Here is a 24432-nt window from a genome sequence, read left to right as displayed (position 1 = left end):
CACCCAATCACCACATACTGTCCAAAAAACACTCCTTTTTTATCCAAACCACCCCCTGTCTTTTCAACCTCTAAAACATTGCCTTTTTTATATATCTTCCAAAAGTGTTGCATCAGATGTTCCCCGTCACTCGAAAACCAAATTAACTCATGGATGTCATTACACACAGTGTAGAAATGGCACATTCACTGTATTTCTTCACTTCTCCACTCAATTCTTCATGAGTAATGCTCGAACTTCTCTTGCAAATCTCAGATATATTATGCACAGTTATAAAATGGCTGAAAAATCCAATATTAGGTCCTTTTCCACTCAAAACTGGTTTCAGCTGTCCACATCTCTTATGGAAGAGTCCACACTGCAGAAAAGATCTAAAACGTTCGAATGTCAAATTCAAAGTGCTCTAGATGCGCTTGCACAAGGAGTTTTATTCTGACCTAGGGGTTATACTCCTGGGGGAATTCTGAGCAAATAAATTGAAAATTCTTCACGCGCAATTTTAAAATTCTGCGCACAAAAATTGAAAATTCTGTAAAATTCTGCACACTTTATATTGGTTAAACTAGCACAATATACATGACAATCTTTAAGTAATTCATTTAAAATACAGAAAAAATGTATTAAACATGTAGAGTTTTAAATATTTTGAGCAGAATTTCCCTAGAAGCACATTGTAAGAATGTCCCTTCCTCCCTCCCTTCCTCTCCCTGCTTCCCTGGCCAGTCTCCTTTCACTTTGCCTTCTCAGGCCCCCAAACTCCTTCACTCTCCACTATCTCTCCCCTTCCCCGCTAGGCTCAACCCCTTCCACTCTAGAAACTCCCAGAGTTTGTCCCGTTTCTCAGTACTTCCTCTCACACATGCTCCCTCTGTCCCTCTCTCTCTCAAACTCACAGGTTCCCTCTCTCTCGTGCATATACACACACCCCTCATACAGGCTTCCTCTCTCTCTCTCTCGCACACCCCCTTCACACAGGCTCCCTTTCTCTCTCATGCATACACCCTCACACAGGCTACCTATGTCTCTCTCTCTCATACACCCCTCCACATTGGTTCCCTCTCTCGCTCTCACATACACAGGCTCCCTCTATCATACACATACGAACTCTCTCATACAGGCTCCCGCTCTCTCGACACACACACCCTCACACAGGTGCCCTTTCTCTGTCATGCATACACCCTCACACAGGCCACCGATCTCTTTCTCTCACACACCCCTGCACATTGGCTTCCTCTTTCTCACACACACACACACACACATCCCTTCACTCAGGCTCCTCCTCTCACAAACAAGTACCTTCACTCCCTCATATAACACACACTCCCTTTTTCATGCACACCAGCTCCCAATCTCTCACACACATACACATTCCTTCACAATCTCCTCACAAAGACCCCCCTCTTTCTGGCACACACACACCCTTATTCATGCTCTCCCATACTCATATACCAACTTGCAGTCTTAAACACATACCTCTACACATAGCCTCTCAATCTCTCACACAACCACTACACACAGACTCAACGGAGCCTGCTTCGCTCACGGCATGCTGGGATTTGCAGCTCCATCTTCACTGTGACGTGGCACACCGGGGCCTCCTTCCTCTTCACCGTGCAGCGGCACAGCAGAGCCTCCATTCTCTTCGCTGTGTTGCAGCACACTGAGGCCTCCATCCTCTTTGCTGCCAAGTAACACGCCAGAGCCTCCTTCCTCTTTCACCATGACGCAGCACGCCGGGGCTTCCTTCCTCTTCACCGCCACTTGACATGCCGGGACTCCTCCCTCTTCGCCATGTGGCACGCTGGGACCCGCAAGCAGGATGGGGTCCGCTAGTGGCACAGTGGGGTCTGCTCCAAATTCTGCACAGAAACTTGAATTTCTGCGCAGAGCGGGAATTCTGCACAAATTCTGCACTCTGCAGTAGTGCAGAATTCCCCCAGGACTAGGTTGGAAGCATGGTAACATGGCATTCTATGGCATAAAATTGTGATATAAGAACTCAAACTTATATACATGGATAACACACAAAAAAAACGACAACATACTGCTAAAGTAAAATCCTAACAATTACTATTGTATACTGAGTTTTTGGCTTGTGTTAACACTGGCAATATTACTTTGGAGATTAGCTTCCTATTACTAAAACAATGACATGAAAACAAACCATTTTTCAGTTTATCTTCTCATGCCCTCTGTCCACTAACCAATCTCCCATCTTGCAAGAGCAGAGTAGTAACAATAAGTATCAATCTATGATACACATTTCCTATCTTCCAGGGCACTGTGAAGCAGGCAACAATAGAACAGGAATGGGTATTTGTTATGCATGCTGACATCAATACCACCTCAACACAACTTTTGAAGACAGCAGGTACTTTCAAAACAGGTCTACTTAGACATTTGTGATATAAGCATGCCAATAAAATGTTCACAGTCAACCACACTGGGTCACTGTAACAGGCCATATACCTTTCCCAATCAATTCTTTTCAAAATTGAACATGCCAACTGGGCACAAAATGTAAGCATAGAAATGAATCATAATATTGTTGAAAGAATACAAATTCAGTAAATGCTTTAAATACTGACTCTTCCAATCACTCATAAGCATGACACTGCAAGAATATATGTTACATCCAAATGAAAAAAAAAAAATCTTTGCACAAAACGCAAATGCTTACCTATTTACCACCTCCATTGAATGTAAGGACATATCCATGTTGACCAGGACTGAAAAGTACTCCGTTATCTGACTTGACTGCATAAGTTTAAGTAACATTTCTATAGCAACCAAAGGATTATTTTCCACCAGATCTGGCAGCTTGGCAGGAGTTAGGCCAATGTGATAAACCAGCTTGGGATCTTTTTCTAACTCTCCGAGGAGCTATGAAAAAAATATAAACAAACGGCATTTTATAAACCAGAGTGCAAAACTGCAAGAATCGAATACTAACACGATAAAGAAAATGAAAACAAAATTAAACATTTTTTGTTCTGCTTTTCTCCAGTACATGGCAGGATCTAGGGACATGTAGGAGCAAAGATACGAGCCTCAGCACAGAGCCTCATCAGGGGACAAGCTGCCACTTGTTTCTCCCCACAGCCTCTGTACCGTCCTGAGCATGCAGCAAACACGACGCCTCCTTTCAGAGCAAGGCCAAGGGTAGTTGTCCTGCTAATAGCCCCAATCAAGTCTACTCTGAGCATAATTCGTTATTTTCAGTATTTCTTACCCTGGAATGTTTGGTTCTGAAGATAGAATTACAAAGGATAGTCATAATGTATGATTGCTTCTATAACCTAAACATGAGGTAACTATGGAATAGTGGGCTAGCTGTACATTTTGTGTCGCTGGAGGAAAATACTAGATACATTTGGTCTAGCTAAGCGTCTCTGTAGTAAGAGAAGCACTGTAAGCTTAAGTTTTCCTCACACCAACTGAGAATGTAACCCACCAGTTTGAGAATTGGAACACCTCTGAAGAAAACAGTGATTACATTTTCTAAAACAAATGCATAAAACGTGTAATTTCAAACATACATTACATTTTAAAAAGCCTTGACTAAACTACTAAAATAAGTGTTTAAATGCCAATTGCAAATAGCAAATTTTTAAAAACAATACAAATTCATAAAAGACATTTCAATGCATATTGCTTACTCAAAACTAATGACATTTAAAACATATCTTTTGCAAAAAATTATTTAGCTGTAATTGTTCTCCAAATGAGTTTGTTTAAGATTTACATGATAGGTCACACAATCTGGTGGTGCCCTGCTTTCCCAAAACTTAAACCATACAACTAGAACTCTGCTTTGCAACAGAGAAACCAATCATCTGTCCCTCAGTCTAGGTCAGGAAAATGAAGGACAGGCTGTACTATTACATTTTCCTGACCTAGACTGATGTGATGCATCACAAAAAAGAAACTGATGCCGCAGGGAGGGGGGAGTATTCCTGTGAATCCTGCCTCAGTTCCTTCCACCTAAAATCCAATACCTTGCTCCTGGATAAGCAGCAGCTCCACTGCTCAGCCTCACGACAAACCTTTGGGCTCTTACTCACCAGCACCTTCTTCAGGGCCTCCATTTTCCGAGCGCAGTACTGCTGTGCCCTCAGGTATATCCAACCACAACTGTAGTTGTTGGAGTCATCATGATCTGGACCATCGCAGCATTAGCAGATGGAATGCGTATCAGTGATTAATGTAGAGTGCCCACACATACAGTCCTTAAAACTGCTGACTGCTATTGGGCTTTTCCATTTTTTTTTTTTTTGGGAGACAAAAATGAGGGGCCACCAAGACAGCAGCAAAAAATAAATACAATAAGGCAGATAAAGTCCAAAAACAAGGTCAACATCAAAATATTGCAGAAGCTTGGATGAAGATAGACTGAAGGGCTCACAAGGCAAAAATACATGTGCAGGAACTCTCACCATGCTCAGTAAGACTTAATGAGCTCTGAGAGCTGGGTCCAAGTTGGTACCATCAGATGATGTCACCCACGTTAAGGTTGATTCATGCCTACATGTTGACAGAGAAGTGTCATTGCAACCCACAATTATTGCTCAAGGCTGGTGGGTAAAGTTGCAGAGATTTATTAAATAAGATTTTAAGAACTGCCTGTCCAAAACTACTGTTCTAATGGGACATGCATGCACGGAAGACATAGTAGTACCAGCTTTGCAGATATCTTCCTACAGAAACAGAATAAGTATATGCCAAGGAAGCTACAGTAGCCCTCATGTGCTGGGCTTTCACTTTACTTTGATGATGTAGTCTTGATTGATGGAAGCAATAAGTGATGCAACCAAATATCCAAATCAATAGAGTTATCTTTATAACTGATACCCCTTGCTTAACTGGGATGAAAGATGAAGAATTCTGAAGATTTTCTGTAAGACTATTTTATCTAAATAGAATAAAGTTCTTCTGTAGTCCGATGTATGAAGAGTTTATTCGCCCTTATAGGCATCTGGTCTAGAAAAGAACACTAGCAATATGATGGGTAGATTTAAATGAAACAAAGACAAATTTTGAGAGAAATTTAGGATGCCTCTTCAAAACTACCCTGTTGCAGAAAATCTGAGTACAAAAAGAGTATAAGACCAGGGCTTGCAATTCATTTACTCAGGGACCTCATTTCTCATGATTCTTTCAGTCTTTGACACTTTGAACCATAACATACTTCGTAACCGTGTTTCTGATATTGGCATTTCAGGTGCCATCATATCATGGTTGACTTCATATCTCACTGACAGAACACATGAAAATAGCTAATGACATCTTCCTGGTTTCCAATCACCATGGGTATTCCGCAAGGCTCAGCTCTATCTGCTATACTATTTAATATCTATCTAGCTCCTCTGTCATCTTCTATATACATTGAGTCTATCCTATCACATTTATACTGACATTCATTTCTTTTTTTTCCAATCACTTCATCCTGGTCAGTAACTCATCAATTTGTCTCTCTATGTTTCTCTTCCATTACAGCCTGGCTCAAACACAACAGACTCTCTTTAAATATCAGTAAAACAGAGATCATGGTCCTAGGGCGTTCCACACCTTTTCCTGTCCATTTTTCCTTACAATTTGATTCACAAACTATTCCCATATCAAAAACTGTATGTCATCTTGGAGTTCAATTAGACTTAAAAACAAGACCATGTAAAATCTGTTGTCCATTCATCATTTTATAAATTGCGCCTTCTGCATCACTTAAAACATTTATTAGATAGGGGAGGGTGGGAGGGGGGTTGGTGGAGTTAAAGCTGGACTCTTGTTTCCACTCCTGAAGGAGTTCATTGTTTTTGTATTTGTTACCATTTGAAAAAGTAAAATAAAGACTATTTAAAAAAAAAAAAAAAAAAAAAAACCAACAAAAAACCTTTATTAGACAGACAACATGTTCAAACTGTACTCCAAACTCTAATACTAACTTCAATCGATTACTCTAATGCTTTTACATTGGCCTTCCATACTCTACCATCAAACCACTCCAACCAACTAGTACAAAATACTGCAGCAAGGTAGGTCAAACACATATGCAAACATGCCACATCACCCCAGCTCTTCAACCCTTACATTGGCTTCTGATTATCAAATACAATATAAACTGGCATTATTAGTACGCAATTTGTTACATCATGTCCACTTTCCATGGGTCAGCAGTACTCTTAAAATATATGTTCCAACCAGATCCTTCCATTCAGCTTCTCAGTAACTGCTCAAAACCCCTTCCCTATGTTTAGTTAGAATGTCCTCCACCCGTGAAAAAGCTCTCTCACTTGCAGGCCCCTCGTTTTGAAACTCTTTTCCACAATATATAAGGACCATATCAATCAAAAAGACTTCAAAACTGCAATAAAAACCCATTTATTATCTACTGCCTTCTCCTTGCTACTCACGCCCATTCAAGCTCCCATCCAGTAAGTTTTGCTCACTTGTTATCTCCAGATACAATGCCTCCATCGTGGCTGTGACCATGGCAGATAGCCATTCAGATAAAGCAGTAAATAAGTTTAAATGGTATTTCCATTGCCATTACCTGTGTATTGTTTATGTATTGTCAACCTTTGTATTGTTCATTTTATGTATTGTCTCTTATTTTGTTTTTATATGTAAGACATGTATTTTATGCTTCTATGTTTTGTTACCCACCCCAAACACTGGAGAGGTGGGATACAAATAATTTTAAATAAATACATAAATATACTCTTCAGGCAGAAATAAATGATACTAAAAACAGAACTTTCCAGGAAAGGAATCTTAGATCTGCCAATAAACAGTTCAAAAGGAGACTTCATAAGCTGAGCAAGGTCTACATTTAGATCCCAAGGAACAGGTGGATCTTTTATTGAAGGTTTCAGATTCATGAGGCTCTTCGTAAATCTGGCAATTGTAGGTTGATGAGAAATAGGCCGATGAACTTTGACAGAGTTGGATTTCAGACCAGAGTATAGGCCTCTCAGGTGAGCTTCCCCACTTGTGACTGGAAGCATCTGCATTAACTTCTTGAAATTGTGGTTGGTGGGGAAAAAAATCAATATTTTAGCAGGTTTGAATAGTCCAACCACCAATTCAAAGAGTAAACAAAATTGATAAATATCTTCACTTTGTCTGACATTGGTTGAAGATGTTGGCTCCATTGGAATGTCAGATGCCACTGAGCTTGTCTCAAGCAGAGACGGGCAAATGAAGTAGAACTGATGCTGCCTTATGGACTAACATCTTCATGAAGAACATAACAGGAATTTGTTGCCGTTTTATAAAATTCAGGATTTTTTTGTATAATTTGTCTGCGCTTTGTTGAGGCAGAAACACTTTCCCCTTGAAAGCATCTATATTTGTTCCAATGATGTCTATTACCAGAGAAGATGTAATGTTGGAATTTGGGGGATTGACTGAAGAGTAGTCATTGTACATTGTATGGAAGAATGGGCCTCTTGCAGGGAATGACCTGATAAGAGTCAATCGTCTAGACAGGGGAAAACAAACACTGCTTACTCATAGGTGAGCAGCAACAACTCTGGGTGCTGGTGAGACAGTAAAAGGAAGAATACAGTATTGGCAGTGAAATTTTGTTATAGTAAAACAAATATCTCCATTAAACGAAACAAATGAACTACAGCACAATGAGAACATACAGTGCTGTGAAACCATATAAATATTTCTGTTAAGACATTACCAATGACATGCTACCATAAAATAAACTATCATTCAAATGCTGCTGTCTTTTCATTATTATACCCCCACCCCCCCTCTGAATTCCTGTGGTGACTGAGTATTTATGCAGAACCTGAGTATATATAGGTGCATATATATATATATATATATATATATATACACACACACACACACACACACACTGACAAAGATGAATACCCATGAGACAATACAAAGCATATGAACCCCAAGAGAATTTAATAGGTGAGAATAAAACACCCTATTAAACAATATTATATCACCATCAATCCTCCCTTCATCGCAGAATTCCCAGGGAGAACCTTAACCAAGATAGGACCAGTGCAGCGATGCCCTAGGACCATCCCACCCACAGGAACAGCCCAAATTAATCAATCATATGGACAGCTTAGATTTCCATTGTGTGTAGGGGAACCAAATTTTCTCAAATCTAACTACGCTATCATTGCGCATAGCAGTTAATTTTCCCGTATAAAACACCCTATCAAGCCTGGCACAAACATCTCTCAGTGAAGGAACGGTAGGCTTGCGCCACCAATAAGCAATTTCGAACCTAGCTGCAGTGACTACCTACAGAACCCATCGTGGAAAAAACTCTGTCCCCACAGCTTCTGGTATACATAAACAACACACTGAGATCCTTAGGTACTCGAAACCCTTCCAATGAGTAAATTAAATCAAGCACTGCATCCCATAGTTTCCCACTACTGGTGTATAAATGTGCCTCTAATTCCACAACCCTTTCAACACCTGTCATCAGAACATTTTGCTCAATTGAACTGGTGTTAAATACCATCTCTAGAGTACTTTATACCCATTTTCCTTAATTATTGAGGAGACTGAACTCCTGCTGACCGCTAAGAAGCATTGATCCTGATCTTTGTCCTCCAACATATCCCCCAGGTCTTATTCCTAAGCAATTTGATGTGCCATTTTCTTTTGGGGATCACAATTGTGATCACAATTTAGTGATCACAATTTACCCAGACACACCCATTAGTGAAAATAAACAGAAAATAGAGAAAATCCCCCTTTTTACCCAACAAAAAGATAAACATGTCCATGGTAGAATATCAGGTAAATGCAGAAATGTCCCAGAACCAGCATTAATCAACCAGCCTACAACTCAAGAAGGAAACGCTCTCCTGTCGAGATACTCTGTGGCACAGTCATGCTGCTGAATATACCCAGATAAGTTTTAAATTAGCTTGAAGTTTATCCAGCTAACTTTAGATCTGCTTAATAGGAGGTCTAACTTATCTGGCTAATTTATAGGGTCATTTTCCAAGATGTGATAGCCCATTGTCGCGTGCATTAGGGCATTATCGCATGTGATGACGCCCTAACGCACACGATAATGGGCTTATTGCAGCAGTAAAATTAAAATTAGGGGAAGGTGTGGAGTTTGGGAGGAGTTTGGGAGAAGTTTAGGGAAATGAGGTGGCGGCACTGCTTCTGGCAATAATGTTTGTGTTTGGGTAATTGCCAGATTCTTGTGGCCTGGTTTCGCCTCTGTTGGAAACAGGATGCTGGGCTTGATGGACCCGCATGGCAATTTCTTATGTCCACGTGCTGCCATCTTGGAGTCAGCCGTTTCCGAGGGTAGGTGCACTGTTAACTGAAGAAGTTACTTCCAGGCCTGCAGCTTGCAAGATATCCACTATCTCATTTATTGTGGCAACATGGGAAGCCACTCCAGCAATACTGAAGCTCAAGTCAAATGGGAAAAGCCACCTGTATTTGACATTGTTCTTGTGGAGCGTAGAAACAACATCTCTGCTCTTGCGTATGGCCAAAATTGCTAAATCCTGGTATACTTCCACCTTGTGGCCCTTCTAAAAAGTGATGGGATAGGAGGCGATGTCCTTTTGTGGCTATCAAGTTGGTTAAAAGACAGAAAATAGAGCGTAGGAATAATAGTTTTCACAGTGGATAAAGGTAAACAGTGGAGTGCTTCAGAGATCTATACTTGCTCTTTAACTTATTTATAAATGATCTGGAAAGGGGTACAAGTGAGGTAATCAAATTTGCGAATGACACAAAATTATGCAGAGTAGTTAAATCTCAAGCGGATTGTGATGAATTGAAGGAGGACCTTGCGAGACTGGAAGATTGGGCTTTCAAATGTGGACAACTGCAAAGTGATGCACATAGGGAAAAATAACCCTTGCTGTAGTTACACAATGTTAGGTTCTATCTTAGGAGTTACCACCCAGGAAAGAGATCTAGGTGGCATAGTGGATAATACATTGAAATAGTCAGCCCAGTGTGCTGTGGCGATCAAAAAAGGCAATGTTAGGAATTATTAGGAAGGGAATGGAAAATAAAATGGAGGATGTCATACTGCCTCTGTATCGCTCCATGTTGAGACCGCACCTTGAATATTGTGTGCAATTCTGGTCACTGCATCTCAAAAAGGATATAGCTGCACTGGAGAAAGTGTAGAGAAGGGCGACCAAAATGATAAGTGGCATGGAATGGCTGTCCTATGAGGAAAGAAGTTAGGGCTTTTCAGTTTGGAGAAGAGACAACTGAGGGGGGATATGATAGAAGTCTACACAACCATGAGAGGACTTGAACAAATTAATATAAATCGGTTATTTACTCTCTTAGATAATAGAAGGACCAGGGGGCAACTCCATGAAGTTAGCAAGTAGCTCATTTAAAACAAATCAAAGAAAATTATTTTTCACTCAGTGCATAGTTAAGCTCTGGAATTCATTGCCAGAAGATATGGTTACAGCAGTTAGTGTAACTGGGTTTAAAAAAGGATTGGATAAGTTCATCAAGGATAAATCCATAAACTATTATGGTAATCAATAAGCATTAGTAGCTTGTGATCTATCTAAAGTTTGGGTACTTGCCAGGTACTTGAGACTTGGATTGGCCACTGTTGTAACAGGATACTGGGCTTGATGGACTCTTGGTCTGACCCAGTATGGCATTTCTTATGTTATGTTAATAGCACAGGCTCCGATTTCCGAGCCGCTGAGGTGATTTCTTCTTTCAGAGAGAAACTATGAAAGCAGGCAATTATGACCATGGCTGGTTATTGCGCATAACCCCCAATGCTCTCTCCAGTTTCTCCACAGTAGTCTCCAGTGATTCTGCACGGGAACCCAGAACTTGTGCACTTATGCTAGCGACCACCTGCTTACAGTCAGTAAATTCAGAGCTCTCCAGTATCCCGCGGAACCTTAAGTTCACTCTCCTGGACCTATTTTCTAGGTCTTCAATACAGTTTAGTAAATCCAAATTAGTTTGTAAAAGTTTCTTGGGACAATTTACAGCCAACAAGCTCTGAGACCTGGCCTTCCAGGCGGAACTCCATGTCCTCGACCTGTCTCCCTAACTCAGTGATGTTGCTTTTCATCTCAGCAAGTAAGCCTTGAATCTCTGTTTTTGCAGAGCTCCGAACCAGCTTATAAAATCAGCCCGGGTCGGCACACCATCTACTGATTCGCCCCTGAGTACTCTGCTCACCTCCAGCGCCACGTTTGGTCTGAAAACTGCTGTCAGGGCCCGCATCCAACAGCGTGGCGGCATTCATGAATGAGGAATTTTATAAATCCACTTTTTTTCTTGTGCGTCGCCATAACACCTCTGAAGAGGACTGCTGGGGTGCAGAAATAGCACAGTAACACCCCACGAGTGCTTGATGTTGGGGGATTCAGTTGTTGGGTAGGGAGCTCTGGGCTTATGCGGCCATTGTGGGCGATGACATCACTTCTTCCCAACCAACTGTTTTCTGACTAGGGAAGGATGGTACCCAAAAAAATTTATCCTGATTTATTTTTTTCTTTTTAAAGGTACTTGTTGAGATTTCTGAGGTCAACAATAGGTCAGAGACCAGCTATCTTTTTTTGGAATCAGGAAGCATCTGAAATAGAATCCAGAGTTTCCTTCTTGTAGTGGGACCAGTTCTACTGCACTGGCTATTAGGAGACATGCCACCTACTACTGAAGTAGTAAGAGTTGCTTGATCTCCATGGGATACTTCTTTGGAGGGTTGTTCAAGGAAGAATATTTGAGATTTCATCTATAGCCTTGTTTGATAATTCTCAATATCTAGTAGATTGTTATCAAGGACTATGCTAGACTGAAGTTCTGTAGTTTCCCCCCCCCCCCCCCAACTGGAGATCTGAGTAAATTATGACAAAATGTAGTCAGTGTTTTTGACTACAAAGGTTTAGGCTGTGTTCTTTCCCTAGCCCTTGGTCTGGGTTGATGCTGCTGCGGCAGAGGAGGGTATTAGGCAAGGATACAGAAAGTATCTTCTTCTAGAGTAGTATTGTCCTGTGTATGGCTGTTGAGACCTTCTAGAAACAAATGGTATCCATTGCTTCTTTCACTTCTTCCCCAAACAGAGACTGTCACTTGTGTATGGGGCATCTGCCAGCTTGTCATGCACATCCTCCCATAGTTCAGAAGCTTGCAGCCAAGCAAGTCTTCTGGGTCCAAAAGCAACTGCTGATATTCGGGAAGAATTGTCATAAGAATCGTAGACTGATCTGATGAGGTGCTCATCACATTCTTCAGCTTCTTGAATTACTAGTAGGAACTGTTCCATCTTGTCTACTGGAAGGGCTTCTGCTAACATTTGTAGCTTTTATAGGGAAGACGGCATACAGTATTATTGGAACCCATGCAACTGATGAGCTTGAATTAAGCACGGCTGATTGGAAAAGTATTTTTCATTACATTATCTAGCATTCTGGCATCCTTAGTTGGAAAAGTACAGGATATGTCTGAACATTTTGCTCTTTTTAATGCCATCTCCATTACTACTAATTGGTGCAGTAACTGCATCTTAAGACAACCTGGAGTTGGTTGCACCCTATACTTGATGTCAGCAGGGTGGATAGTAGTGCCTGCTGCATTCATGCTTGACATTCCTGCAGAAGTCTATGAAATGGAACCACTACTACTATTGTGTATCTCAATGTAGTTAAGCAACTCTACTCTCAAGGATCTGCTTCTTGTTGAACAAAGAGTATTTCCCTTGCCAGTTTTGAACAAAAGCATATTAAGACAGACATTTTCAGGAGATGTGCTCTTGGGATGCAAAAGATCTAATGGAAGACCTGTTGATTGGTTATCATCCAAATGATAAGAGAAAGAATCAGGAGGATTTTGAACATGCTTGAGAATGTCCAGACGATAAGTTTCTAGGAAGCTCTTCTGGTTTGATCTGTCCTCAGGAGGCTAATTCACGAGAATGAAAATAGGATTTGCATCTGGACCATTTTATCCTTGCCTGATAAGGCAGATAGTGGATTAAGTGCCTGACTTAGAAGACATCTTGCCCAAAATGGGAGACATTTGTTCCACTGAAGGAGGGGACAGCAACTTTGGCTAATCCAACAAATACTTTTTTACAAATTCCAACCACATTTTTTTTCCTATAAAAGGAACGATATGCTGAGTTGCCATCCAATTCTACAACTAGAATTGGCATAGCTACTGAAATACTGGGCATTATATGCAATGCTTGATAAGAAATATTCTCTGTTTCTCTGCTCCGCAGAATTCATCTTGGCATCAAGACAATTTTGGTGCCAATAGGTCTCCCACTGCTCTGCTAGTCAATGGCGCCAACATATTGTCTGCACTGAAAAGGAATTCTGCTGACTGTGTTGTACCTTGCAACAAACTTGTTTCCTCCATCCAGTATCAAGAATGGCCTTTTGTGTTTCTCTGCACTGAAACCTTGGGTTGGAATGGCACCATTGTGTTCTGTGCCAAAGAATGCAACGTACATTTCTAAAAGAGGAAAGGTGCCTGAGCTGAGTGAGCACAAATTCATGATGCTCAACATGAGAGGACGCTGCCTTATTTTTTATTTTTTTTTAGGTAAAGGTCTCTCAGCTTTTGAAGGCCTTCCCTTGCCTCCTGAGGTCAATGACTGAGATTTCATGAGATCCTTCAGGGTAACACTTCTATATCTTCTGGCCTTCGAGGACATACAAACACAGGCGGCACAATTAGGTATATCAGACTAAGAGCCCAAACATCTCACACAATGTTGTTGACACACCACACTTCTTGAAACCCAACATGGCAAAAATTAGGAAAACTAAAGTAAATTAAAAAAAGTTTACTTTTTCTTTTTATAAAAAGGAGATTTGCAAAAAAGAAAAACATTTAACAAAGTAAAACATGATTTTTGGCTTTGAAGAGAGCAAAAATTTGTTCACTTATACAAGTGAATGAAAAAGAATGATGAGAGACAAACAGCACTGCTCAGATTAAAAAATGTCAGTTTTTCTAAGAGAGCTTCTTCATCCCAGCACCATCAGAAAAACATTACCCACTTGTATGGCTGACTTTATACTGCTTGCCAACAGAGAAAACGTACATGCAGACTTTGGATCAATGCAGCCAATTTGAAAGTTGCCCACATAATCTCCAGATTTATATAATCTAATAAAAGGGAACAACTGAGGTGGCCCTGAAAGATATAGAAAGGAAACCAATGTGGGACAGTGTATCGGATGAAGAACATGCATCTAAATATCACAAACTAGTCAAAGATATATCAATTAGTGCAAGAAAATGCCTATAAAATGTTACAACTGGCATGGTACCCCATTGATGAGGAAGTTAAAGGTGAAATCCTCTCTCTCTACATATATATATATATATATATATATATATATATATATATATAGACAGATAGATAGTTAGACAGATAGATATAGATAGAGAAAGTGAACAGTCTAATTTTATTTTCATACATGGAGACCCTGTCCAATAATAAAGATTTATTGGGCAGAACTTATTTTTGGATATATGAAATAACAGGGTGTTAGACTAGTAGAGGATTACTTAATAGTATTAGGACATCTCAAATAAAATTCCTCCTGTATCTATAAGAGATATCCCTTGGTAGTAGATTTATTGATTGTACAATTCTACTATAAGTCTCCATATTAAGCCATGATCCAAAAGAAGGCTTAAACTACTATGGAACACATACTACAAAATTGAAAAGGTGAATTATCTGGTTGGAATTAAGTACTTTGATGTAGTGAGAATCTGAAAACCTTTAAGCAGGTAGGTTGCTAACTGATTGATTGGAACTGTGATAATCGGAGAAATATGCTGCCCCCTTGACTTTGCATATTTGAGAATTTTAAAATCTATGAGGAAAAAAATTAGAGAATCCTCCTATTCTTTCTTTATGCCCTAATCTTGGCTGTTTGAATGGTTTAACTTTGTATTTATTAATGGGTGCTACATTTCTGGAGTTGTGAGAACTTGTTATGCTATGAAATATAAATAATATACTGCTAGCATAATTTTAAATAAAATGTTGAAAAACATATAATTACCTGTGTCTGCTGTGGGGATGATAAGGGACTTTTGAAGGCCTTTGCCATGATACGTTTTATCTCCACACCAGTGCTGTTCTTTACACACATTGATTTATCCCACTGAATTGAATGATCTGGTTCTATTGGGTTCAGCCAGGCTAATTCATCATCACAAATGTGGAGAGGTGGTGGTGGCCGGATAAACTCTGGTCGAAAATGACCTTGAAGTATTTGAGAAAGAAAAATCTTCTTTAATCAACAGCAATGAAAAAAATGTTCTTTAACATTACTAAAGAAAATTGTAGAAATAAAAGTACACACGACCATGGCAACTACAATACTTTATTACAGAAAAACTAAAAAGCACATAGGATGAAATTAGATTGGAAGACCTAAATATGTGTACCTTGGAGGAAGGACAGAGAGGTGAGACATGATACAGACTTTTAAAAAACTTAAATGTATAAATAATGCATAAAAATCAAACCTTTTCTGATGGACAGGAAGCTGTAAAACTAGCGGCCATGCTTTGAAACTCCAAGGGGATAACCACAGGAACAATGTCAGTATTTCTTCACAGACAGGGTGGAGGATTCATAGAATACCTTCCCGGAAGAGGTGGTGAAGACAAGAGTGGTAATGGAATTCAAAAGGGAATGGGAAAAACACAGGGGGATACCTAATGGCTAGAGCAGTGGTTCTCAATCTGTTTTCGGCCAGGACACACCTGACAGTTCTCACATGCGTGACACACTGAACATATGACCGTCACAAGACTATATGTAAACATACACTCTGTATCCACAGGAACCCCCTGACCCCAACAATGGGTCAGAGCAGAAGCAGGGCATTATGCATACAACTCAACATACAAAAAAGATGTTCTGGTGACATCTCAGTAAAAGCAAAACAAACTCCCTTTACTACTAGGTACAATAGCATTCCCTATGAAAAGACAGTAATTTACCACTAATGCATGTCCTATTGAGAAAAAACAACAAATAAGTGATACAAGTGCTTACATGCTAGTAAAATACCTCACCCTCGGTAACACACTCAAAGCCAACCTTCACCAAGGACAGAAAGACCACTATAAATATGAAGACAAAGGAGCAAGTTTGCTTACCGTAAATGGTGTTTTCCGTAGATAGCAGATGAATTAGCCATGTTGTCTGGGACGTCCTCCATGCCACTAGGTGGCAGAGCTCTCAAAGATCACTAAAAGTCTTTAGTGAGGGGGGGCGCTGTTCGCCGCGAACCAAGATGGCCGCATGATCCCAGGGCTCCCCGAACCACTCAACTATATTACCCGATTTCAGTAGCTTTTTCCCACGATCTGCGCTATACAGGACCTGATCTCGCCCTGTGTAAAAGGGGCTGATGAATCCTAAGAAAAAAAGTGAACTGCAGAAGTTCTCTTTCACGAGAATGGCGGCGGATTCCAGGAAAGCGGGAGTCGAGCTGGCTGAATGTCCGATGGGGGAAGACGGGAGACCGGAGGAAGAAGCTCCGATACTATCGCCCCCACATACCGTGCACACCACTCCAGAGGCGGCGGATATCCTTACTAAAAGCCAGATGCGGGAATGGTTTATGGACCTGCGCTCGGAGATCAAAAATAATAAAAAGGAGCTATTGGCATCCTTCGCAGAGCTCCGCGATGATTTTCTCAGCCTAGGCCACAGGGTCGATGAAATCGACATACGCACAGAAGGGCACGAGGTCCTACTTCAGGATCTGGACAAAGCAAAATCTGAGACGCAAGCTGAACTTTTAACAATTTCCGACAAGCTCGAAGACCTAGAAAATAGGTCCCGGCGCCAAAACATCCGACTAAGGGGGATTCCGGAGTCTACCGAATTTGAGGATAGCATGGCTACCGCTCAGGCCTTCTGCAGATATCTGTGTGAGCAGGAAAGATCTGAGCCTGCAAATGGCGAACATGAGGAGATCGGCGCCATCTTACTTGAGCGTGCTCATCGGGCCCTCGGAGCTCGGAAGGATGGCAAGCCCCGTGATATTCTTATGAATTTCCAAAGCTATTCCCAAAAAGAGCGAATCCTTAACATAGCTCGGAAAAAGAAATCCTGGGACTGGCAGAATATCTCCGTAGCGGTCTTTCAAGACTTAGCCGCTAGTACCCTACAGAAGCGGTATGGCCTGAGATCGGTGACGAATGCTTTGAGGCAAGCGGAGGTTAAATATCGATGGAACTTCCCCTTCTCTTTGTCCTTCCAGCGCGCGGGGAAGACCTATCGTCTAAAGAATGCGGCCGAGGCAGTAGCCGTGCTGAAGGAAGCGGGCATTCCAGCAGAATTACCTGAAACTACTCAGGCGCCTAACAAGCCGCACTTCACTAACGCGTCAACCTGGCACAGAGTAGAGAGACCCCGGAGAAAAGCGGCCTACAGAAGCAGCGTCGCAGTGGAGTCACTTTCTGATCAAGGGTGATTTTAGACGGACGCTAAGGTGTCCGCGTTCTCACTACATCCCCGTGTTTCAACAGGATTCCAGTTGAAGGCGGGAACCGCGTGGAAAGGGAAGTTTGCTTATTTTAAACATTGTTTGCTTTGACTGTGTGCGATAATGAGATACACTCAGGTTGAAAAGGACCTTAAGGTTATGCACCGTGGACTTTTCTTTATTTAAGTTAGACTCGGGTTCATTTTTGTTTGTATGTATGTTATAGTTGTTGATTGAGTGGGGAGGGGGGGGGCGGGGTATGGGCTATTGGTCTGGGACGATGACTCCTCTCCTTAGAGGATCCGCGGGTTTAATTATGCGGATCATGCTGAATCTGAGGGTTACTCTCTCCGGGCAGACTACATTTGGGCTTGTTAATAATGGCTTTCTAGTGTTTCAATTTCGGCTCCTTCATGTACCCTGCACTAATGTTTATGCTTGTGGAGGGGGAGAGGGCAGAGTGGTCTTCAATGGGGCTCATGCATATTTTTTGATTCTTCTTCTCCCTAATCACCTTGCCTTATGTCTATTCGTATAGCCACCCTTAATGTTAAGGGTTTAAATGTATATCGCAAGCGTTACTTACTGCACAAAGATTTGCAGCGGTTGAAAATTCATATAATATTTTTGCAGGAAACGCATATTAGGAGGAGGCATGAGCGCTTGCTGAACTTTCGGGATTACCCCCATGTTTATTTAGCTGCTGCAGGGAAAACCCATAAGTACACGGGCACGGGCATCCTTATCTCTGCTGATATCTTATTTGATCAACTGGTACTCATAGCTGATGACGATGGTAGATTTGTTTTCCTTAAAATTAAAGTGGGTATTGACATTTATACACTCATTTCCATGTATGCCCCTACCCACAATCCAGCAGAGCTATTACCTAAAATACAGCACTTAATTCAGGCACACGGTGAGGGGCATGTTATTTGGGGTGGTGACTTTAACCTCACGATTGCTCCAGATTTAGACAACTCATACCAGGGTAAAGCTTCTAAGCATACCAGTCAGAAGGCTAGAACCTTACTCAAAGCTATCATGAAAAAGGAACATCTTGAGGATTTTTGGCGCCATAACCATCCCCGCTCTCGTTCCTACACTTATTACTCTAAGCCTCATAATTCCTACTCTCGTATAGATTTTTTCCTAGTGGACATATGTCTTCTTTCTAAAATAGGCTTGCATGAAATAGAACCCATTACCTGGTCTGATCATGGGCTGGTGTGGTTTGACCTGCAGTCTCATTTAGGTCATGGAGGTCAGACCTATTGGAGATTGAATGTCTCCTTACTAAGACAAAAAGATTTTTCCCAGCAATTGTCCCAGACGCTAACTGAGTATTTCCAACTGAACGCAACTCCAGACATAACATGGAGTAGTTTGTGGGAATGCTCGAAGGCGATAGCTCGGGGACAATGCATTGCCAAGGCGGCCGCAGACAAAAAAGTTAGGGAATGCAAATATCGACAATTGCAGGCAGACATCTCTCGGTTGGCGGAAGACCATTATAGGACCCAATCTACCAAAGTCTACCGACTGTTAACAGAAGCTCGATATCAATTAACTACCTTACATGATAAGCAATTGGCGTATAACCTAGAGCGACTGAAACAACGTTTCTATGAGGGAAGTAATAAGGCAGGTAAAATGCTAGCCCAACAAATGAAAGCACGCATAGCAACTAGCCTAATTACCAAAATTAAGAATAAGGAGGGACACATTACCAGGAACCCTACTGAGATTCGGCAATGTTTTACTGATTTCTATTCCACGCTTTACAGTAGTAATTCTCACATACAGGAGGCGGACATTACCACATACTTGAACGATGTCACGCTCCCGACCCTAAGTCCCACACAACAGCAAGCACTAGACTCGCCTATCACTTCCACGGAAGTGGCGTGGGTCATTAAGTCACTTAAAAATGGAAAATCACCGGGCTTGGACGGCCTACCTGGCGAATATTATAAAACACTAAATGACTGCCTGAGTTCCCATCTTACCGACTTCTTCAATCATTTACGAGAGGGTGGAACACTGCAGGCCCAGTCTAACACGGCAGGCGTTACTGTATTGCCTAAACCGGGGCGGGATCCCATTTTCTGCGGCTCCTATCGGCCGATTTCTTTAATCAACCAAGATCTGAAGATTTTGGCCAGGCTCCTAGCCATGAGGTTAAACATCTGCCTACCTGGCTTAATTCATTCCGATCAGGTGGGTTTCGTGCCTCATAGAATGGCAGCGGATAATGTGCGGAAAATTCTGGACTTGGTGTGGTGGGCCAAGAAGGAGAATATCCCAGTTGCACTATTGTCTGTCGACGCGGAAAAGGCATTCGACATGGTGCACTGGCCCTTCCTGTTTCATACTTTAGCGAAAATGAACTTTGGGCCATTCTTTATGACCTGGATTTCCCAATTGTACAATGCACCCCAGGCAGCGGTTAAAGTCAATGGAGGGTATGGGGATCGGTTTGCTATACAGAGAGGTACCCGACAGGGATGTCCCCTCTCACCCCTGCTTTTTGCTATTTTTTTAGAGCCTTTTGCGACCAGTATTCGGAGCTCTTCTGCTGTCACGGGTATCTCGGTAGGAAACAGCACTTTTAAGCTATCCCTTTTTGCCGACGACATCATGTTTACCCTATCCCACCCAACTAGTTCCCTCAAGGCGGTAGAGTCGGAGCTCCTCAGATTTGGTGGGGTGTCCGGATTTAAAGTCAACATAGAAAAGTCAGAACTGCTTAGCATAAATCTATCCCCTGCTGATATGCAGTATATTTCAGAAACATTCTCATTTCGATGGGCTAGAAAATCGTTAAAATATTTGGGTATCTATCTAAATAACAAGTTGGAAGATCTTTACTCACTTAATTATATACCACTATCCCGAGCAATTGATAGAGATTTGGATAAGTGGCATAAGGGCCCCTACTCATGGCTGGGGAGGATCGCCATTATTAAAATGAACATATTACCTCGGTTCCTATATCTCTTCACTACTCTCCCTATCATACTTTCTAATACCTTTTTACGCAAAACACAAAGGAAGCTCCTTCAGTTCATATGGCGTAGGCGTCCCCCCAGGGTGGCTAGACAGACCTTATATCAGCCTAGAAGACAGGGGGGGCTGGGAGTTCCTGACTTGCAGGCTTACTATATGGCGGCCCAATTGAAGGCAATCATTGACATGACCAAAACTGTTCACCCCAAACAGTGGGTACAAGCGGGACAGCTGATGATGGGCCCTGTACCCATGGCGGCCCTCCCGTGGCAACCTAGAAATACCTGGATGCCGGTTTCTTGTATCGTTTGGTCTTTGGATGCCACTCTCAAACTATGGGAGACATTCAGAAAGAGAGTGGTAGGGAATTATCATTATTATTATCAAACTCATTTAGCCCATAACAAACAATTCGTGATGGGTCATCAGTCTCACCTGTTTCGGGAGTGGCATCGTCGAGGGATCGTTACTTTGGGCCACTTGATTCAAGGGGGAGATATAATGACTTTAGAGCAGGTAGTGACCGCGTATCAGGTACCCCCCACTGCTTTTTTACCTTATGCTCAAATTCGACACTTTTTGGTGAATATACGTACCCAGCAGCATATGCGCCCTACTAGATCGTTATTTGAGAACATGTGTATACGAGCTGACCATATGACCAAAGAAATCTCTAAGTTATATGCCATTCTCACAACCACGGAGGACATTGTCTTCCCACATATGACTAAGTGGGAACTTGATCTGGGGGAGCGGATTCCTATTAGGGTGAAAAATCAGATTTATCATACAGCAAGTAAGTGCTCTGTCTCTGCCCGCTTACAGGAACATAGCTATAAAATGCTGTATCGATGGTACCTTGACCCTGAGAAGCTACATATTATCTACCCCTCTGTCTCCTCGTCATGCTGGAGGAATTGTGGAGAAGTGGGATCTTTCTTTCACATATGGTGGACATGTTGCTTGCTTACCCCTTTATGGTCCGCTGTGAGTGAGTGGCTGCATCAGCTATTCCATATTCCTGTTTTACTGACGCCGCTTACGGCTTTATTAAATGTGCATCTTGAAAACCTTAGTGGCCCTCAACAGAAATTGTGCACCCATATATTGGTGACCACACGGATTCTTATCGCACGCTATTGGAAATCCTCCCGGGTTCCCACATTGATAGAGGTATATGAGAAACTGCAAACACATAAACGACTTGATTACCTTACTGCGCTTCAGCATGACCAGGTACCCAGACATACTAAAATCTGGAAGGCCCTCCAACTTCCTCTGAACGCTGGGTGACGGGTAGTTCTTGTTTTCAATCTCTGTATTTTGGGTATGCTGCCTTGGAATGTCTAACCCCCTATATTCCCTTCATCTACTATGCTTGATCTACTATGTTTGAAATGCTCACTGCTGGATGTATGGCCACTTATAGATTAGGATAAGTCTCTGGTTGATTCTCTGATCTCATCACCCGTGTATTTTCACTAGAAATAACCATATGATGTATTTTGTAAATTGCCCAAACTCAGGTTTAATGAGTAAGAATTATCATGCTCGAGGAGAGGATGGGGGGGGTGGGGAGGGAGGGGTAATTGGGTCATTGTTGACATGTAACCCATCAGTGAATTGGGGCGTTAACATGATTGTAAGGAGATCAATATTGTTCTTTGGTTTTATACATGTTACCACGCATAGATGTCATTGTTGACGATGATTCTTGTACTTTTTGAAAACCTAATAAAGTTTAAATAATAAAAAAAAGTCTTTAGTGAGGTATTCCCTTCTTGTATCTTCCTGTGTTTCCCCGAGTCTCCTCAGTCCGTGTCAAAGCAAGACAAGATGCAACGCTGGAACTGTCCGGGGAGGCGGCTGGGTCAGCATGGCTAATTCATCTGCTATCTACGGAAAACACCATTTACGGTAAGCAAACTTGCTCTTTTCCCGTAGCTAAGCAGCATGAATTAGCCATGCTGTCTTGGAGTCCAAAGCTGAAGTATTGAGCGCACCTTTCTTAAATAATGTGTCCATGACGTAGTGAGGTAATGCACTCAAGACAGTAGCATATAGGCGGACAGTTCTCATGAGTCGTTTTGCTGTGTTGCAGAGGTGCCTTTTTTGAGAATAGTCCGTCCCATGTGTGTGTCATCTGCAGCCTGTTTATCCAAACAATAGTGGGATATGAACGCATGCAGTGAGGACCATGTGGCTGCCTTACAAATGTCCAGGAGAGGCACTTCGTGAAGGTGAGCAATTGAAGCAGCCATTGCACGTACCTGATGGCGGATAGGGTCTCTGAACGCTTCTGGTAGCAGTACTAAATGCAGTTCGAGATCCAGGACGATAGTGTTCTCTTGGATACAGGGAGCCCTGGTGCATTCGGGTTGAAGGAGAGAAAGAGCTGAGAGGCTCTGTGGGCAGAATGAGTGTGCTTTTTATAGTAGGCTAGCGCTCGCTTACAGTCTAATGAGTGGAGTCTTTGCTCGCCCTCGTTTGCATAAGGTTTTGGGAAGAAAGTCAGGAGGGTGATGGTCTGGTTGATGTGGAAAGCAGAAACCACTTTTGGTAGGAAGTTAGGATACGTACGCAGCGTAACTTTGTCATGGTAAAACTCAAGGTAAGGTGGATAGTGAACTAAGGCTTGTAGCTGATGCGCCTTGCAGAGGTGAGGGCGACTAAGAAGAGCACCTTCCAGGAAAGGTACCTGGGATGACAAGTGTCCAATGGTTCGAACGATGGTAACATGAGTTGTTCCAACACTATGTTGATATCTTACGGTACTGGCGGTTTTCGAGTCAGGGGCCGTAGACGTAGGACATCTTTCATGAACCTGGAGACGAGGAAATGACAAGAGATTGGTTCCCCATTGAGAGGAGTATGGTAAGCTGCTATGGCACTGAGGTGTACTCAAAGTGAGGCAGTGGCAAGGCCCTCCCTGTAGAGCAGATGTAGATAGTCCAGGAGGCGTTCTGGTGGACAAGTGAGGGGATCTGTTTCCTTGGCCGAACATCAAGATGCGTAACGTGACCATTTTCGCTGGTAACATAGTCTAGTTGATGGTTGGTTTTCTGGAGGAGACCAGAATATCTTGAAGTTGAGGAGAAATATTTAGGCTTTGGAATACGAGCCTTTTAATCTCCACACAGTGAGAATCAGCAATGAATGAAATGGGTGAAGCAGCGATCCTCCTTCTTGGGTAAGCAGTTGAGGGCTGTTGCCTAGGGGGATCAGTTTGTGTGTTGATAGTTGAACTAGGTAGCTGTACCACGGTTGTTGTGCCCATGCTGGGGCAATGAGAATCAAATCTGCGTTGTCTTCAATGCACTTTGGACTGTGAGAGAGATGAGTGGTTTCGGAGAGAACGTGTAAAGCAGACCTTGCGACCAATCTATGAGGAACGCGTCCTGTGCCAGCCGGTGGGGGCTGGGGTACACTGAGTAAAACAGTTTGACCTTCTTGTGTTCTGTTGCGAAGAGGTCGAACCGGGGAAGACCCCAAGTGGAGAAAATATGATTGGCTACATCCTGATGTAGTTCCCATTCGTGGGGGTGAAATATCCTGCTTAGTTTGTCTGCTCTGGAGTTGTTGATTCTGGGTAAGTATGTGGCTTGCAGGGAGATACCCCTGTTGTGAGCCCACTCCAGGATTTCAATAGCTTCCCTGCTAAGGCGCCAGGAACCTGACCCTCCTTTTTTGTTTATGTAAAACATTGTAACCTGGTTGTCCGTGTGGATCATGACAATCTGGCCTCGGAGGGTCCACTCGAAGCTTCGAAGGGCATTGCGGATGGCCCGAAGCTCCAGGAGGTTTATGTGTTGGGCCCGTTCCCAGTGGGACCATAGCCCTTGAATCTGTAGGCTGGTGAGATGGGCTCTCTAACCCATGGAGGAGGCATCTGTGGTGAGTACTATCTGATGGCGAGGGCAACGTAGAAGCGAGCCCG

At 42.3% G+C, this 24432-nt stretch overlaps 1 protein-coding gene across 1 annotated transcript in view; it reads right to left on the bottom strand.

Annotated features, from left to right (window-relative positions):
* The window catches only part of CNOT11 (CCR4-NOT transcription complex subunit 11), a 104288-nt gene that overhangs the window by 47592 nt on the left and 32264 nt on the right, over positions 1 to 24432 (bottom strand). The window contains exons 4-5 of the mRNA XM_029604803.1: positions 15042 to 15244; positions 2681 to 2883 (exon numbers count right to left, since the gene is read on the bottom strand). Of these exons, the coding sequence (XP_029460663.1) occupies positions 2681 to 2883; positions 15042 to 15244 (406 nt within the window). The remainder of the gene's footprint in view (positions 1 to 2680; positions 2884 to 15041; positions 15245 to 24432) is intronic.

This window comes from Rhinatrema bivittatum, chromosome 5, assembly GCF_901001135.1.
Source record: "Rhinatrema bivittatum chromosome 5, aRhiBiv1.1, whole genome shotgun sequence".
NCBI lineage: Eukaryota > Metazoa > Chordata > Amphibia > Gymnophiona > Rhinatrematidae > Rhinatrema > Rhinatrema bivittatum.
This window is presented reverse-complemented; position numbering and strand designations above follow the sequence as displayed.